This window comes from Lagopus leucura, unplaced genomic scaffold (assembly GCF_019238085.1).
Source record: "Lagopus leucura isolate 7727_CA_CO unplaced genomic scaffold, USGS_WTPT01 Super-Scaffold_100008, whole genome shotgun sequence".
In the NCBI taxonomy this organism is placed as follows: domain Eukaryota; kingdom Metazoa; phylum Chordata; class Aves; order Galliformes; family Phasianidae; genus Lagopus; species Lagopus leucura.
This window is the reverse complement of record NW_024962265.1, coordinates 23,730,157-23,748,187: the sequence shown is the minus strand read 5'-3', so window position 1 is coordinate 23,748,187 and position 18,031 is coordinate 23,730,157. Positions and strand designations below refer to the sequence as shown.

Below are 18,031 nucleotides of genomic sequence, written 5' to 3'. Positions count from 1 at the left end.
GCCGTGGCTGCTGTCGCTGTCGTTGTCGTTGTCGCTGTCGCTGTCTCTGCCGCTGCCCAGGCAGCCGGGGCCGCCCGCCCGTTCGCATGTCTCCGGGGCCGGGCCGCTTTCCCCTCCCACCGCGGGCCGCTCCCGGGCGAGCCGCGCGATGCCGGGCCGCTCCGCCGCTTGTCATCAGCCCCGGCCCGAGGCGGGGAGCAGCCCCTGGCCGGCCGCCAGCCGCCTCCCTCCCCCTGGCTGGCCGCTCCGCCGAGCGGGATCCTCCTGCCTCCTCCGCTCCTCCGAGTTATAGAGCAGAGCAACCTGCGGCAGCGCCGGGGCAGCATGTCCGGCACCAAATACGTGGACTCGGAGGTAGGGCGGCTTGTGCGGGCACAGCCGGGCTGCTGCCGGCGCCCGACCCGCGCTCCGCGGCGGGACGGGACGGGACGGGACAAGGAGCGGGATCGCGGAGAACGGGACGGGACGTGATGTGACGGGACGGGACAGGACGGAGGGCGGGCGGGGGGTCGCGGGCGGCTCGGCCGCTTCGAGCTAAGCCGGGGCTGCAGGGCGAGGCCACGCGGGGAGGACGGCAAACCGAAGGCGAGACGCGAGGGGCGCGGAGAGGGCGTCCCTGTGCACCGTCTCCGGCGTAGGTCGCCGAGGCAAAGCCGCCTCTCCGGGCGGACCGTGGGGACGGCGGGCGGCAGCGCTCTGTGCCCTGCCCGGGCGGCGCTTGGGGGCGTGCGGGGCGCGGCGGGGACGCCTGGCGGCGGCCGCGGGAGCGGGCGTAGCGCCGGGCGCGGGGTGTGGTGAGCGCCCCGCGCCGCCGTTAAATAGCCCGGGCTGCCGCCTGCCGCTTCGCGCCGCGCTCCCCGCGGGACCGGGGCCGCCCCCAGCCCGCCCTGCCTCCTTCCCTCCTTCCCTCCCTCCCCGCCGGCTCTGCCCTCCGGCCGCTCTCCCTCCCGCAGGGCTTTCTGTACGCGGCGCCTGTCAGGGAGCAGGGCAACATCTACAAGCCCAACAACAAGATGATGGCAGACGAGCTGAGCGAGAAGGCGGTGCGCGACGTGCACACGAAGGAGATCGACCTGGTCAACCGCGACCCCAAGCACCTCAACGACGACGTGGTGAAGGTGAGGGGCCGGGACGGGAGGACCGCTTCTCTCCACCTGTTGCGGGAGGGAGGGAGCAGCTCGCAATTTCTTTTCGGCGTTGAAGCGAGAGGGGAGGCTCCGAGCTGCGCTGCCCCGAGCCGTGTGCCCGCGGCTGCGGACCCTGAGCAGGCGGCTCCAGCCCGGCTGAGCCCCGGGACGGGTCTCCCTCTGCTCAGAGTCTGCAGAGGTGGTTTGGCGTCGTTTGTTTAGTTCGGTTTATGTTCATTTCCGTGCTGTTTTTCCCTCTCTCGGGGAATAAGAAAAGGAAGTTAGGCAAAACCAGACACGGTGCCTCTTTCTAGACTTTTTCTTCTCAGTTGGACAGTTCTGACAAATCTGGAGTGACGGAGATTTTTGCTTGGACTCACTTTGGTCGGAAAAATCATGGGGCTGAGTTTTCTCTTAGCGGGAGAATTTTATGTTGTTAGTGTGAAAACCAGGGACACTGTCACCTGAGCTTGTCAGGACCCAGCAAACCAAGGGCTGTCCAGTCAGTCGTAGTGGATGAGAAAGCCACCGGGGTGCTTAGCACCCAGCATGAGCTCCCTGAGCACTGGGACTGCAGAGCAGGAAGACTTGTTCTTAAAAAAAGATAAATGTTGTATTGTCTCTGGAGGGTAAAAAGATTGGAATCCAGTTTCTAAATGTATGTCAGGAGCATGATTTGTGCCATGTGCGGACAGTGCAGAGAGGTCTTGTGTAATCTCAAATTCCACTGACTTCTAAACAGCTTGGAGGTGCTGAGTATGACTGGCCACGTTGCTGTACCAAGAATAGGAATTTGGGCTGTCTCTTTTGTTAGAGAGCCATTGTCCAAGATCTAGAAAGAAAAGAGATGAAATTTCCATTTGTTTAGGGGAAAAAAATCATCTGTAGCACTGCCTAGTGGTACAAAACTTCCATTAAAGTGCTTGATGTAAGGGAGGAGGGAACAATTCTTTTATCTGCTACCCATGGAGGAGCAGCTGGGTAGCAGGAATGTAGGAGCTGGAGAACAAGGCTTCCTCATGGCTCATTGCGTACATCAACAGAAGGAGTCCCCAAAGCAACCAGACCTTCCAAGGATGAGTCACAGCCCCCAGGCAAGTCGGAATTCGAGTGTCCAGACTTAGCCTGGGAGAGAAAGATCCTGCTGGGACAAGAGGCAGGCTGCTGGTGGAAAAAACTCCTAATGGACATAAAAGAAGTGGCATGCAGAGCCTGTCCTGCTTTCTCTGCTTCTTCCAAGGGCAATGATTAAGAAAGTTAGCTTAGTAGATTCAATAATCCAAAACACATTTAAAGAATCGAAATTATAGAAATGGAAAAATCAAGCTTTTCAGTATGTCCCTCCAAGATAATTGCAGACCATCAAATGTGTTCATTGAGAACCAGCAAGCAGCTGGAATAGCAATGCCATGTCTTGTATGCATGAGCATGTGTGCACATGTGCACTGTGCATGAGTGCACAGAAGCACATCAAGACACAGTGATGTACCAAAATGAATGTCGACCACAAAGTTTTCATTTTGTATTATAAAAACAGCAGCTTTTTTTTTTTTTTTTTTTTTTTTAAGTTGACATCTCAAAGCAACATTTTCGCATTTACTTGTCACAAAGACAAGTAAGAATCACTTTGGCTTATGTAAGCATTTTGTAACTAGACCCAACCCTACCAATACAGGAAGGAATTTTGATACACTTTGAGTTTGTTTGGATACTGCTTTCAGGTTTAGCTTAGAAGTAGCTGCGAAGTCTAGATCCAGTTCCTAGGGGGCAGACTCTGACTGAGGAGAAGACAAAGATCAGTTCCTGCCTCAACCACCAGTCATGACCTCTTCCATCATGTAACCTAGAGAGTGTAAAAAATGTACCTGAGTGACAGGAGTCTTTGGGTACTGGAAGACAGAAAAAATTGTTCATGTTTTCTTTTAAAGCCTGAAGCATGCCTCAGATTTAATTCAATTTTGTGTAGGGCCATTGCCTTTTTCTAGATTCAGAACCTTCTGCTTTGTAACCAGAATTTAATGCATTTCTTGCCACTTGACTATGAGTCACAATAGCATGGAAACTAGGGACAAATCAGTCAACCATGAAATAGAAATGATTAGACAGAGAACGAGGAATCTGCTCTGTAAGCAGCTCTCTAAAAGGCCTCAGTGTTGGCTGCATTCAAATACTTCCCATAGCACATTTTAAAAATAACACTTGCTTGTAAGAAGCAATGCACGTTCCCTTGGAGTGCAACACAGAGCATCTGCAGCTTTGTCCACAGAAGACATGGAAATGAAATGGAGCAGGAAGCATCAGGGGAACAATCCAGGCAAGAGGGAGAGACCTGATCCAGAGCCTTTAATAAAAAATATTTTTTTATTAAATAAATAATACCAAGTGGACACTAAATGCTGTGCCAGATTTCTAGAAACGTGGGGAAGGCAACTGACTCTGTATTCAGAAAGGGATGCAAACGAGGCTTTACTGACCTTGTGGTGTGAAAGCTGAGGTCCACAGTCAAAGCTGTTGGCAGATCCGTGCAGGAAGAAGCACAATCTAGTAAAACCACCAGAGTTTCTTTCCTGTTCTAATTCCTTCAGCAGGAAGCAGAAAGGAATGAGTTTCTTCCTCATATGGCTGCCCTCCTGCATCACTTTGGGATGCCAACGATGTGCAGCATGGTCCCATTCCTTGAGGCACCAGCTTCTGGAGTTGTCTGTCATATAGAAAGCAAAACAGGAATTTAGCAAGGAAGAAGTAGCCTCTGTGCATGTGGGAGTTCTCTGAGAGGAATTTTGATGATTATACAGTTATTTGCCTCAAAGTTATACCTATTTCATATGGCAGATTCCACTCTAGATTTGTAATCCACAGCTTATGTTTGTGTGTGTTGGGATGGAATTAGCAGAACAGAAATACTATTTTTTTTTCCTGTCATTTATCATTGCCTCCCCATTGACCTAGGTCTCACATGAAGTTGACTGAAGTTCTCTTTCAGGTCTTGCACAGTCTTTGCTCTTCCTGTTTTCCAATGCAATATTTGCATTTTCCAGATTGTGGCTGAACTTCCAGCCTTCCAACTCTTTGCAGTTCAAAGTTTTTCAAAGTGTCTGTGGCCAAATCTGCAGAGTTTGTTAGGAGGAAACATAGGAGCTGCTTTCCTGCAGCCCTTGGAGAGGCTGGCTTGTGCTTCTCAGTGCTTCCTCGCTCCTTGCTCAGGATAGGAATGGACCAGGCACATCACCCAGCAAACTCTACTCCCTCTGGACTAGTAAGGATTGAACATGTGGTCACATCTGATTACAATTCTTTCCTGTAGTCCTGTAGTGTTGTGCTAGGGTACTGCTGTACCATCCAGAACGTAATTATTATTTTGTTTCTAACAAATAGTGTCTATCTGCTGCTGTTGTGTAAGCGACCTTTTCTCTGGAAAAAAAAAATAATCCTGCACATGGCTACAGATGTAGCAATGTGGAACTTTTGTACCAAGTTTTAAACACTTGTGTTCCTGCCTTCTTACTTAAAGCCAATGCAGTTAAGGGCAGCTTTGCTCACTGCAAGGCCGAGTCTGGAATTTTTAGTCAGCTCTTGACAAATACCACAACACCACGATGTAGGCATTAGCGAGCACAGTGCTGCTCAGCCATCCTGAGCCACGCTTAAGGCAATTTCCAATAAATAAAAAATAAAATAACTTAAAAAAAAAAGAACAATTTGCAATGTTATTTACTAAATCCTTCACAGATGTGGTCACACGCTGTAGTGCTGAGCACGGCACTCAGAGAGCCAACCAGGCCCCATCTCACACCTCCAGGCTTGGGAGCCTACTGGAAGGAAAATGGGTGCTGATGGATGCCGTCCCAGTGTTTTTGCTGAGGTTGAGAGGACGAGGCACTGAGGGCTGTCACTGGTGTGACAGCGTGGGAGAACAGAGCTTCTGCCCTTCAGATGGTTGAGTGCTCTCGGAGGAAGATTGGTGTCACATAGTTCAGGCCTCGCCACAGGGTAGGATGAGTGGTCCCCCAGCGTGTGTCTCTCTCCATTTGGTGATAAATGCAGTTTCAGCATGTCGCAACTGCATTCAAAGGAGATTATTCTTAAACTTTGCACCATACCAAGGGCCAACCGTGGGTTTCAGATTTTAAGATGCAGCACTATTCCAGTGTTTCGCTATCTGCGTGATACAATTCTGTTCCAACTATTTCCTCCAAGGCTAATGTAGGATTCAGAGATTAAAGCTCAAGCTGTTACAAAAACCAGTTAGTGGGGGAACTGAGGGCTGAGAATTCTGAAACAGATTACTTGCACAGAAATTAGAAGTTTCCAGATTGTTACACGTGGAGTCTTTGTATATCCTAATATTATGAATTCATTCTAATCAAGTCACAAAACCCAAACAAAAGTGTTTGTCTTTAAGATTATAGTATTATTAAAGCCTTATGCACTGCCTTCTTAACATGATGAACATGACTCATAACTCCATAGGAAAATGTTCACTTGATGACAATGAGGAAAGAGCCAGCTGTTCAACATGGGTGTTCCTTCCGTTAGAATTTATTGCACACTACCTTGTATTCAGAGAAGACAAATATTTTTTCTTTCTGTTAAGTGCAACATAATTCAGATAATATGTTAGAAAATTTAAGAAGAATCTGAATTCATTTTAGAATTTTTAACCCAATATATGGATAAAAATACCATCTCAATTGCAGAAAGTAATAATATCTAATATTGAGAAAAGTATCTCCAGTGGGAACAGGGAAAGTGTGTGTGATAAAGTGGCTTTGCTATGAGATCTCCAGTGAGAATCTGATGTTTGGTGTATTTTAAGCAACAGAGAGAAAAAAAAACCATAAATGAATGTGTATGAATCAGTAATACTTGAGATGTTTGGAAAGCAGAAGAGAAATATAGCTCTAAACTAAAGTTTATTTTTCCCACTGTCCTCAAATATCTTTGCAACAAATAGGCAGTGGGATGAAATCTACACCAGCAACTGGCTTTTTGAGCTGTTTGAACTATCATTTGCCTTTTCCAGATGTTCTTTAATTTAAAAAAAAAAAAAAAAAAAAAAGTCCAGAGCTAGAGATTTGATTTCTTATTTTGAAGATAAGTTATGCCATTAAATTTATTTGATTGCTTGGAGGGCCAGGGTTAACTCTGTAAGTATCTTTATTTTTTTTCTAAGTAGTTTCTTACGAGAATGTTTTTTAATATTTTCAAAACTAGCAATTTTATGCAGTATTATTCTTATCAAAATTATGTCATTGGTTTAGTATTTAGAAGGACAGTCTCATTACCACTATGCCCACTGTAGAGAATACATTAGCTGATGAAGTTCACACCCTGTTTTATTCATGATAATCAAGGAGTTATGCTATTGATGCTAGTGGAGCTGTTCAATGAGACATGTCTGTATTCTACTTATCTGAGCCATGTACTTCCACTTCAAATAAATGGGAACTGTTAAATTCAGCTTCTCGAATAAGAAGTGAGAAGATGATACTGCTGCAGCTAAAGGTGAAAGCATCACATTCCCTGTCCAAAATCCTGCTGTGCTGAATGTAAGTCAGAGTTTCCAAGAAGCCAAGGAAACCAAGGGTTGCAACACTTCCTCTGTAAGCTCTAAAACACCTTCTCAGAACTCAAACAAATACTATAAAAACATATTCACATCTCTCTCAAGATCAGGTTAATATCTTCTGTAGACTTCAGTCTCAAAATCTCTTGTCATTTTAGGAAACCTGATTTCATTTATCTCTTTTCCAGTGCAGTTTATTATAAGACTATAACTGTAGACCAACAAAATCTTGATCTTTATGAAATATTAAAGAAATAATTGCCTCATATTTAAGGGTCAGTAACTTAAGATCTTCCAGTACAAGGACAATGTTCTAACAGCAGAAATGCAGAGGCATTTGACAGTAACAGAGTGTTAGCTGGGCACACTGCATGCTCGCTGTCAACAGTAAGCAATCCAGACAGAAATGAGGGAAGTGAACAGGTCACACAGATGTGCTAAAATAATTGCAGCAATTAACAGGAATGCATATGTGGGTAGTATTCATAATTAACAGTCTTCTCCAATTAACTTACTTAAAAATGAGAGAAAAAAAAAGTTCAGTTCTAGATCTAAGCACCCTAATGAAGGTGGCCATCTCTCTTCATGTGCTACTAAGAAGTCCGAGATCACTGTAGTTCCATTTTCCATTAGTGTCCATAGGAGTACTGAAGCTAGAGCATGCTCTAAAAACACTTAAGCCAGTATTATTAGCCTTAAGTCTAAATGTGCCAGACAAGGGCTACAGCCAAGCCAGACTGAAAGTTGGGTCTTTGATGAATAATTTACATACAAGTCTGTGAAACTACCAACGCGAAGCAACATAATCATCTAAAAATTTGTTTAGAGAATACCTGTACTTTTATTGATGTTTCTGAATCCTGGTTAATTCCAAATCAATAAAAGAGCTCTCATTATTTTTAGTATCATCCAAATTCCACCTCCCTGTTCATATTGATGTGTGTGCATCCTTACACGTACAGACATGGAGAAACATGTGAACATGCACATACACAGAGACATACCAGAGTTCTTTACTAAGGTAAAAATATCAAATGAGGTGAAACTGTGGAACGTGAAATGAATAATAAAATGAAGAAAGCTTTGTAAGAGTTCTGTTTGGGGAAAGTTGCAACCACCTCCCAGCAGCTCAGTTTCCAGGGATGAAAACAGCCACTACGTTTTCTGACTGCTCACTGACAGCACCAAAATATTTTCCATGGAGCTGACTGATGTGATATCCCCACCTGCACAGGAAGCTTAACTGTGTTTCAGCAGAATGCAGATGTCTCCCTAAAGCTGCTATTCTTTCCTTCTGCTAATAAGAAGCACAGACAAGTGAGGTCTCTGGAGGATGCCTCCTTGCCTCAGTGCTGACCCACTGCCACAGCAACTTTTTTCCCATAAATACTGCCACAAATTTAGATGAGCCTGTCTGCTAAGACAGAGCCCATCGCAAGGACTTTCCTGGAATGTAATCAGTAATTCAGCACGGTTAGAGCTTGTTCTCTTAGTAATTATTACCAAATTTTGGCTGTTTTCATTGATTTTCAGGTTATGAAATTGTGATCTTGCAGTCATGGCTCTTTTCTAAGTCATGGCATTACAGTAAATTGCTCACAGTCCATCTGAATATTTGTGCAGTAGTGGTAATTCCTGACAGGACATGGTTTTCTTTTCTAGCCAGAAGAGTGTAGTCCTTCAATTCTGTTTCCCAACATGAGTGTCGTTGTTTGTTAAAACATGGTTTGCTTTTTCAGCATTCTTTGTAGTATTCAGGAAAGTTGCACTCCCTCCATCAAGAGATCCACGGGCAGAACACTCAGTTCTTTCAGTGTGATGGGAAGTAGACACAGGGAGAAAGGAAATGTAATGAAATCTCATTGGTCAGTTTGAACACCTAATGATGGTCAGATGGAACCTGGCTCATTTCTGGATACATCTGGATGCTCGTGTTGTGCGGTCACCCTTCTGCAATCTAAAGTATTTTTTATGACACACCTGACAGCACCTAGTAAAATGTTATCAAGCTGTATGTTATCAGGCACAAGGTACCAGCTTCTTTACACAATGCAGATAAATGTTTGCCAGATGGATGCTGCTGAAAAGGTGAACTTTTTTAAGGTATAAACAAGTGATACATGTATGTAAATTATTCATCAAAGACCCAACTTTCAGTCTGGCTTGGCTGTAGCCCTTGTCTGGCACATTTAGACATATTGACATCAGTGAGACAGTTGCCATTTTTCAGGTTGTGTATACATTTAAGTGGTTTGCTCAATTGGAGATATCAGTGATTAATCAGAAGAGATGCAATAAGGACCCTGGTGTCTTTTCACTGACTCCAAAAGGGATTGATAGCACTCAGAAACACTGACGTGCTGAGCTCCTGGTTGAGTTCCTCCCCAGTGGTGTCTGTCTCTGCAGGCTGTGTGGTAGGAGGCAGCTGCAGAACACAGACACTGTACACAGCAGTTTGAGTCATTGCAGTTACACTCACAGAAATGTGGCCTAGGCCAAAGCCTCCATAAAATACTGATGGCCTTAATATACGCGTATATACTTCTGATAGACTCAGCACAGTAAATTTTCAATGGAATTGATACCTCAAAGCACAGATTTTAAGAAGAAGCATAATCTTTATGTAGGCAGTTTGAGGATGAAGTTTGACATACCTTTAGAGCCTGCCAGATTTGATTCATAGGAACCAACGTGACAAGGTCAGCTGTTTTCATACATAATAACTATTTTCCTGTATAAGGCACATAATCTTGACTCAGCTGTTGGGATTTTGTTGACTGGTTGGTGGTTGGTTTTTTAGGTTGGTTGGTTGTTGTGTTTCTTAGAAAAATAATAAATTCACAATGTTAAGTTTCTTTAATTAATAGGTATTTGCTTTAAACAGGCTTTGAAAACAAGGAAACTTTTCCATACCATTTCCCTTTGTTGTAAATAAGTCTCTTTAAGAATCAAAGGAGATTCCTTAATTTCCTGACAGAAGTTTAATAAACACACGTAGAGCAAAAGAAGCTACAATAATTCTCACAGCAGAATCAGACAAAAGCTTCAAGCAATGTGAAAACTAGCTTTACCAATCTGAATAGTAGGAAACAAAGAATAGCTGAAGTCAGGAAGTGTATTGTAGGCATGGAACAGAAGTTAATAGCGTTTAATAGCTCTGGATGAAGTGGGCAGCTGTTGTGAATTATTAGTATTCCATAAAGGGTTGCAACAAATTTCCTTTGCTTCTGTCCTTGTCACAAGTGAATGTGCCTGTATTTTCATTAGCCTAGCAAATAAGTCGCAATTATTTTAGAGTACACCCTGACAGCTCCAAAGGATCAAACTCTACACTGAGTATGTAAACTTCAGAGCAGGACCTATGGCTAACTTAAGTATGTCTTTATGTAAATGAAACAGAATCCATCACAGGTTTACATGTACTTGATGCTTTGATAAAAGTGGAGTTGTGAAAACACCCTAAATGAACGTATCTTATCCTTGCGAGCCAGTTAGGTCCATTTCCAGAAATCAGTGGAGAGCTGCAAAGTGTCTTTCTTCCCTGCAATCCCATTTCTGGCCACCTCTCTTTCTCCTATCACTCCTATTTTTACTTTACTTAGTTCATTTGGACTCTCATTATCAGCCTGATGACACTTAGCATTGCTGAGTGCTGCTGGACTGGACTACAAAGGAGAATGGTAGAAGAGGCTGAGGATGGTGTAACTGAATGAATTATAACCATTAGCAAGGCAAAGCGCATCTCTACCTATTCTTTATGTTACTTGCAGAGGACGGATCTCTATGAGATAAAAACAGGATCTTTCATGGGAGTGGCTCAATGCAGGAAGAATCTGGGTGATGTCCGAGTTCCTGCAGTGCAGGAGTTATCTATACTGCCCGAATGGTGAAACAATTGGAACCATTCCCAGCCAGGAATTCATATGTGATCTGTTAGCAGCTGAGATGTGGAAGAACCCAGCTTACCTCAACTCACTGCCTGCCTTGATTTAGGCTCTGTTCAGAGTAAGCCTAATTTTGGACAGTATTGCATTTCCTTTGTAGCTGGACTCTTGACATACATGTAATTTCAATAATTCACAATAAAATTATCGTGGCCTGTAGGCAGACAACAGATTCACTTTAACTCAGTGTTTATCTGAGAGTTTTTTTAGAGCTGCCAGGCTGCCTTTCTGTCTTTTCACTCTTCGGTTCAGTTTGATATCTCCCTTATTCAAAGTGGAGCACTGGGAACACGGATCTTGAGGAATAACAAAATGGAACACGTGCAGTAGTGACACATTGGGTATAGCTCTTACAGCACCATCTATATGCATTGGTAGGAATGTTAAAATTACTCTGAGAACGTGCTCCACCAACTCTTGATGACTGTTGGTGGCATGAATGCACTGTTATTAGCGTCTAACAGACAGATTGATTCCCAAGTACTTTTAGGACAACTGTGTCTGACTTGAGTTCAGAAACCCTGGCCAAGGATATATCATGAATGTTCTAATATTAGCTTCAACTCCTGGAATGAGGACAGTGCAGTCCATCTGGAAATGTGTTGTGATCTGATTCTTTTGTTGGCTCCCCAGGATTAACTCTCTGAATATCTTGAGGTACACAGCAGACTAAAACCATCTGCTTTTGAGAATCACTATCATAGAAAATTTACTATGTGATCTGAAAACTGTTGAGTTTTCCAGCTTCCATTTCTCAGTATTCACTGCAATTAATTATTTAAAAGGAATCAAATTACAAGCAGTCTTAGTATTCATTTGCAATGTTCTAGGAGATTTACATTAACTTATGGTTTCTTTTTACGTGTTAAAAATATGCTTTGCAGATAAAAATAGGTCCCATTTAGCTGAGCACATAACCATAAAAAAGCTTCATGCAAAGCTGCTTTCCTGGTAATTTAACATTTACGTTATCAGCTAGCTGAAAATATGCAGGATAGTCTCTGTAGTAACTGAGCTAAATAAAAAAGACTTTAGGTAGAACCCTGAGTAGTCCTTGATGCACTGAACTGCCGTTTGATAGTTATGTGCACAAACTGTCTCTGCCAGTTATCACAGCATCATCTGGTGGGATGCACACAATAAACTACATGAAGTTTTGGAATATGAGGGCTATGTGAAACCTTTGAGAAAAAACGAAGTCTTCATGTAGTATCATTTTCTGAGAGTCTACTTTCTATGCTGAAGTCATCTTCCTTTTTTGTCATCATCTGCATATTGTTATCTAGTTTCAAGGCTAATGGTGATAAGCCAAGAGCCCTTTTGCCTTGAAAATGAGCAACTGTATGATATGGGCTACAAAGCTTTTGAATAGCTGCAGAAACAAGATACTGTAACATGCTTGCTGGTGTATTTCAAAATATAAATAAAATCAAGCATACACTTCCAGCACGTGCACTCAGTTAATAAGATTGGTTTCAGTGAATAATATGCACTTCGTGCAAACTTTTTGTTCTTGAGAATTGACTTAAGACAATTGGAAACCATCACCAGGAGATAATATCAACTTGACTCTATACATATCTACAACCTTTTCTTCAAATTTTTGTTGTAATGCAACCCTAAATTCCAGTAATTGATACAAGGAAATCTGATTGTTTCATTTAATACACGAAACCACTGTACATTCTGGAAGGTTTCTTGCTATGAATGGCAGCTAACCTCTAAGGACCAATTCATGTAAGTATTTTATGGCCAATGTACTTAATAAAGCTAATATTGTGTCAGTTATTCAGTCCCCAGCTGTGAACTTCTATATATAATCAAGTCACAATGAAAATATAGAACATATTGTCTGTAAAGCACTTCCAAGAATCACAGTCATTTCTACCAGAGCTTCAGAGTTGCCCACACTGAAATTCCAGAGCCCAAATAATTTCAAATTTCCCATCTTCATTCAGCAGTAGATGTGGTGTTATATATGCTTTTTTTCTGCACCAATTTCTGTGGAAGTATTTTCCAAGATCTGTACCAAAAGGTCACACATGTGACGTACGGAAGTGCAAACTATTTTGTGCGTGTAGAAGGACTGCAGGAGAGAATTGTCATTTCATTTCTGTTTCCATTTCCCTTTTTGTAGCTATTACTTTAAGATTACTGTGTTCAGTTTCAGAAATTCCAGATAGACTTTAATCTCTGAATGCCTTTGCAGAGAAGCACACGGAGCTGTGGTGTGTTTGTTGGGTACTCAGCCAGCGCAGATCCTAATCTTGATTTCTGTAGAGATAGAATTTCAAACCGAATGCCAACTTTAAGTGCGATGTTGATGATGAATTCCCATCCAGAAGAATCACGTATCACTTTCAAATCACTAAAGCCTTGTTAAGATAAAGCAGCAGATAAAGAACAGAAGGTTTATAGTTTACTTTATCTGATGCCTGGAGAGATGCACTGGCCAGAGCAGACATAGTGACATAGAGGCCCATTGAGTTAAACCTGCATGACATCAGGCATTTATGATGTTTGACATCACAGCTGATTCAGAAATGTCTTGGGTTGGAAGGGACTTCAAGGATCCCCCCTGCCACAAGTAGGACCACCGACCTCCCCATTTAATATTAGACCAGGCTGCGCAGGGCCGCATCCAACCTGACCTTGAACACCTTTGGGAATGGAGCATCCATAACCTCTCAGGCAGTCTGTTCCAACCTCACCACTCTCTTGGTAAAGAGCTTTTCCTTGATATCCAACCTAAATCTTCCCTCCCTCAACTTAAGAACATTTCTCTTTGTCCTGCCATCATTTACCCTTGTAAAGAGTTGATTCCCCTCCTGTTTATAGGCTCCCCTTAAGTATTGGTTGCAGTGTTGCAATGGTTGCAAAGGCTGCAATGAGGTCACCCCACAGCCTTCTTTTCTCCATGCTGAACAAGCCCAGCTCTCTCAGCCTGTCTTTGTAGGGGAGGTGCTCCAGCCCCCTGATCATCCTTGTAGCACTCCTCTGGATCCTCTCCAACAGCTCCAAATTGAAGGACTCAATTGAACTCAATTGAAGATTCAATGAGAGAAAGGGAGGTGGTGGGTTTTTTTTTCAGTCTGTATTTTAATAGAACTTATTTTGAGCCTTTTCCTACAGCATACGTGATACACTGAGTGTATTTATATTCATGTCCTTCCAACATGCTAAGGTACTATTGCCTGAGTTTCTGAGACCTCTGGTCCATATCATACTTAATCTGCTTCTGTAAATCCTCACTTATGGCAGCAGTATCATTGGACACTGGGATTCAGACCCAGGAATGTATTTTCTTTTTTTCTTTCATCAAAGTTAAACAATCATTTCATTTCTTAAGAGAGGTATAATTTGATGGTGTTCTTTTTCCTGTTCTATGCACCACCTATGCAATTTGTTGTGCTGCCTAAATTAAATATCCTGTATTGTGGGTTATATCAAACACGTTTGTGTGACATGGAGCCGAACTATAATCGTAATTCTGTTAATTTTCTAATAGAAATGTTATGACAATTAGGCTTCCTGAAAAGCTTAATATTTCAACAGAGAGTGGTAAAATATGCATGCTGGAATGTACTGCTTCCTTAGCTGACTTTGTGAATGGTTTATGAATAATATTCAAAACTATGAAATATGTGGAAGAGTGTGTTCCTTCTAAATATTAATATGTAATCCTGACTGTGTCTTTCACTAACAGTGTTATCACATAAACAGAGCAGGTTAGAACAAAATGGCTCTAATGTGAAGAGCCTTCTTACATTTAATAAAATTGCAGGCTCCCTCACTCTTTTACAATAAAGAGAAGTTCATCTTAGGCAGATCTAAATCCAGCACTTTGTTTTTCAGCCAATCAACAGCTACCTATGCCTATTTCAAAGTATATTTAGATGTCCTAAACGCTTGTTCACTGTCAAAATTCAGCAATACTATATAAGGGAAGGTGGAAAAATTCAGACAAATAAAACACGTTTTATTGATGTGTTAAATGTCAAAGCAGTGACTGCATTTGTTCCATTTAGAAAGATGTGAGATGGTTAAGTTAGACAAAGGAAATGTAAGTAATGTAAGTGAAAGTAATGATTTTATCACCTTGTTCATCTCTTCAGCGCACTTAAGGGGTGTTCCTCACCCTTAAGGCCGCAGGAGAGAAGGACAAAATATTCAGTTTCTTGGATGGTTCTTCTCTGTCTAAAAGTTAGATGTCTAGTTTTGAGCTAGTTTTTAAGGCTTACTTATAATCAGTAGGAAAAAAAAAGACAAGACTTACTCATGGCTTAGATGATATTTTAAAATGGGTTAACTCATGTTGGGATCTAAGGAGCTTCAATATTTGTTGCAGGCAATCATTGCTTTTGAGGCAGGGGCTTCCTGGACTCCACGCTTCGATGAGGATGTCTGACTGACCTGATTTTTGTGTTCTTTGCTGCAGATTGATTTTGAAGATGTGATTGCTGAGCCAGAAGGAACACACAGTTTTGATGGGATTTGGAAGGCCAGTTTTACCACTTTCACTGTAACAAAATACTGGTTTTATCGCTTACTGTCAGCAATCTTTGGCATTCCCATGGCACTCATCTGGGGCATCTACTTTGCTATCTTGTCATTCCTGCACATCTGGGCTGTGGTGCCATGCATCAGGAGCTACCTGATTGAGATCCAGTGCATTAGCCGTGTCTACTCTATCTGCATCCACACATTCTGCGACCCACTGTTTGAGGCTATGGGCAAGGTGTTCAGCAGCATCCGAGCCACAGTACGGAAAGAGATTTGAGGGACATTTCGAAAAGCACCATCAGCCTGGAGAGAGGGTGGGAGTTTTGTGTTGTTTGGGGTGTTTTGGTGCCAGTTTAACATTTCCCAAAGCAACATACAGCAACTGGTGGATATGCTGGCCCAAAACAAAAAATCACTTCTTGCTCAATTTCCTTTTTTACAATGTATTCTTACTGGACTTCTTGCTTATTGTGTTGTTTTTCTTCCTCTCTTTTCAGTCTGCATTTCAAACTAACCTTAAATGGCTATTCTTCTATGACAGCTGCATATCATTTTGCTGGCTGTATAATTCAGAGACTGAAATGTTGGATGCCTTTTTATCTCACTGTTCATTCCTTGTAAGATAAATCCACAGAGTTACCAAAGAATGACAAAAATGCTTTCCAACACTGTAATGCCATTCATTTTATTGTGGCCAAAGAGTACAGAGCTGCTGCAGCAGAATAAACATGACAAGCTGGCAGGTTTTAGCAGAATGTTCTTTTTCTATTGTATAGTCAGTTGACTACAGCGATTTGCAGTCATGGTCAGGTATGGTGTATTAGGAATACATTGGTTAAGTAAACAATTTACTTAATTAATGCATGTCCTGAAAAACTAACACTTCATCAGGTTGGAGACACTGACATGTGAAAGCTTTGCACATCCATGAAAAGGCTTCTAGTGCCTTTGTATCTCATTCTTTCTCGGAAGTTTGCAGCCAGTTGTTTCTCAGCCTTCACTAAATTGTGGAAGGAAAGTGAAGTTGTAAACTAAAACTGGTCATTACGGAAATGTTTTCCCGACTGTGACTTACGACACATCCTTTAGTTAGTGTTTAGGTGCTTATCTCGTAGGCTTCATTTTTTTTCCAGAGTATTCAATATAAAACTGTGCCAGAGATAACCCTGAGTTACAAGAAACATGAAGGTGTGCCAAACACAAGCCACAAAATGCCAAGGAGGGGCTGCCTCTGAGGGAAACTTTCCTATGAGCTTTAAAAAACTTTCCTATCAGCAGAAGTCAGCATGCCACTAACACACACTATTTTCAGAAGACGCTTTGCTGCGTCTAAACTAATCCATCAGGAGAGATGGTTTAGAAACTTCACATTTGGGTTAGTCTGGTTTTAGCTGTGCTGCAACATCAGAAAGTCTTAAATGGAGGGTGTTGCGTCAAGCTAGCCTATGCAGCAAGATGCAAGGCTTACAAGGCAAAGCCCTTGCCACACATTCTGATGCTGTGAGCTGCAGAAGCTTTTTGCCCTCGTGATAGCACTGTGTTGAGAGATATGGCCCGTATCCTCATGTGGTTTGTGTGAAGCTTTTGTAAAAAGAGCTGTGAGGCTGATCAGCTTTCTTGTAACCAGCCTGGGGCCTGAGCCTGCTCCGGTTGGCATCTACTGTCCTTGACCTCCAAGAGGGCAGGCCTTGGCTCTTGGGATTGAGCGTGGAGCTGTCTGGTACACCTGCAGCTTTCTTATCTAGCGCTGATATTTCACATATTGCTTTACCTAACACGGGAGTGCCTGCAGTTGCATTTCTGCCAAAGCATTGAAAACTTTAGGAAATGCTGCATTTTTTTAATGGGGGTGGGAGGGAGGGAGGGAAGGAGGGAGGGAGGTAGGGAGAGAGGGAGGGAAGAGGGGGAAATGTGCACAAAATGTTACAAAGCTATTAACTACTATTGTTTGCATTTAAAACAGACACTGGTATGGATATAGTTTTATGTTTTTCTATGTACATAATGGAGAGTGTACAATTACAGATTTTTTTTTCAGTATTGAAACCAAGTAAGATTTTAAACAAGATATATTTTATCTTTTTATGTGGAAGATCATTCTGAAGAAAACTTTTTTGATTTACCATATAAACTGTATATCCTGAAAGATGTCTGTTCACTTAGATTTATTAGTCCCTAATCCAATACATTGCTGACCCGAGACAGTTACATTGTAGTTATATGCTTACAGATATAACTGACACTTTTTTAATTCTGCATGTACATTAAATAATACAATAAAACAATGCTTAATGGTAGCTCCTGTCTGACTTCTTTATCCTTGAAAGTCACGTGAACAAATCCCATGTTACGAGGAAGAAAAAAACCAATATATCTTAATAAAGAAACAAAAAGCAATGTCATTTATTTGTTGAGAAACAGCATGCAAAGCATTCTTGATTTGTGTTTCAAAATCTGGATTAGAAAGACTCTTCCCAGCAGAAGATTATGGTTTTTCTCCCAGGTAAATATTTTATGCTGTTAAAGAAGTAGGCAGGAAGGCAAGTACGTACAGCACTGAATAGGGAACCTACGTGTACTTAAATACTTAGCAAATTCCTTTACTTTCTTGTTCCTCAGTTTGCCCACATGTCAAATCCCAGTAGTGAAGTTTACATGTAGAAAATTTTAAGATCCAATAAATAGAAATGTATCTAATACAATTAGATGCTTATCTTTTTTTTTTTTTTTTACTTTGGTCATTCAGTAGTTTGGTGCAGATCATTCAAATAGACTCTAATAGTTTTCAGAAATGTTTCAAGCCTTTCTTCTGAGTCCAGTGGAAAAAGGATATTTCTCAATAAAAGCTCATTAGCATAAGCATTTAATGTGTGGAAATGGGGGAATTATAG

The 18,031-nt window shown here is 42.1% G+C and overlaps 1 protein-coding gene across 1 annotated transcript; it reads left to right on the top strand.

Moving 5' to 3' along the window:
* Positions 1-231: 231 nt before the first annotated feature.
* On the top strand, positions 232-17,437 carry CAV1 (caveolin 1). The gene is made up of 3 exons (XM_042872547.1): positions 232-354; positions 954-1,118; positions 15,076-17,437. The coding sequence occupies exons 1-3, from the start codon at positions 325-327 to the stop codon at positions 15,415-15,417; spliced, it is 537 nt and encodes a 178-aa protein (XP_042728481.1). The 5' UTR covers positions 232-324; the 3' UTR covers positions 15,418-17,437.
* The last annotated feature ends 594 nt before the right edge of the window (positions 17,438-18,031 follow it).

Excerpts from the sequence above, each read along its gene's own strand:
- CAV1 (XM_042872547.1), top strand. The coding sequence starts at position 325 with ATGTCCGGCACCAAATACGTGGACTCGGAG. Across the intron at positions 355-953 it reads CCAAATACGTGGACTCGGAG|GGCTTTCTGTACGCGGCGCC; the intron begins GTAGGGCGGCTT and ends TCCCTCCCGCAG. Across the intron at positions 1,119-15,075 it reads TCAACGACGACGTGGTGAAG|ATTGATTTTGAAGATGTGAT; the intron begins GTGAGGGGCCGG and ends TCTTTGCTGCAG.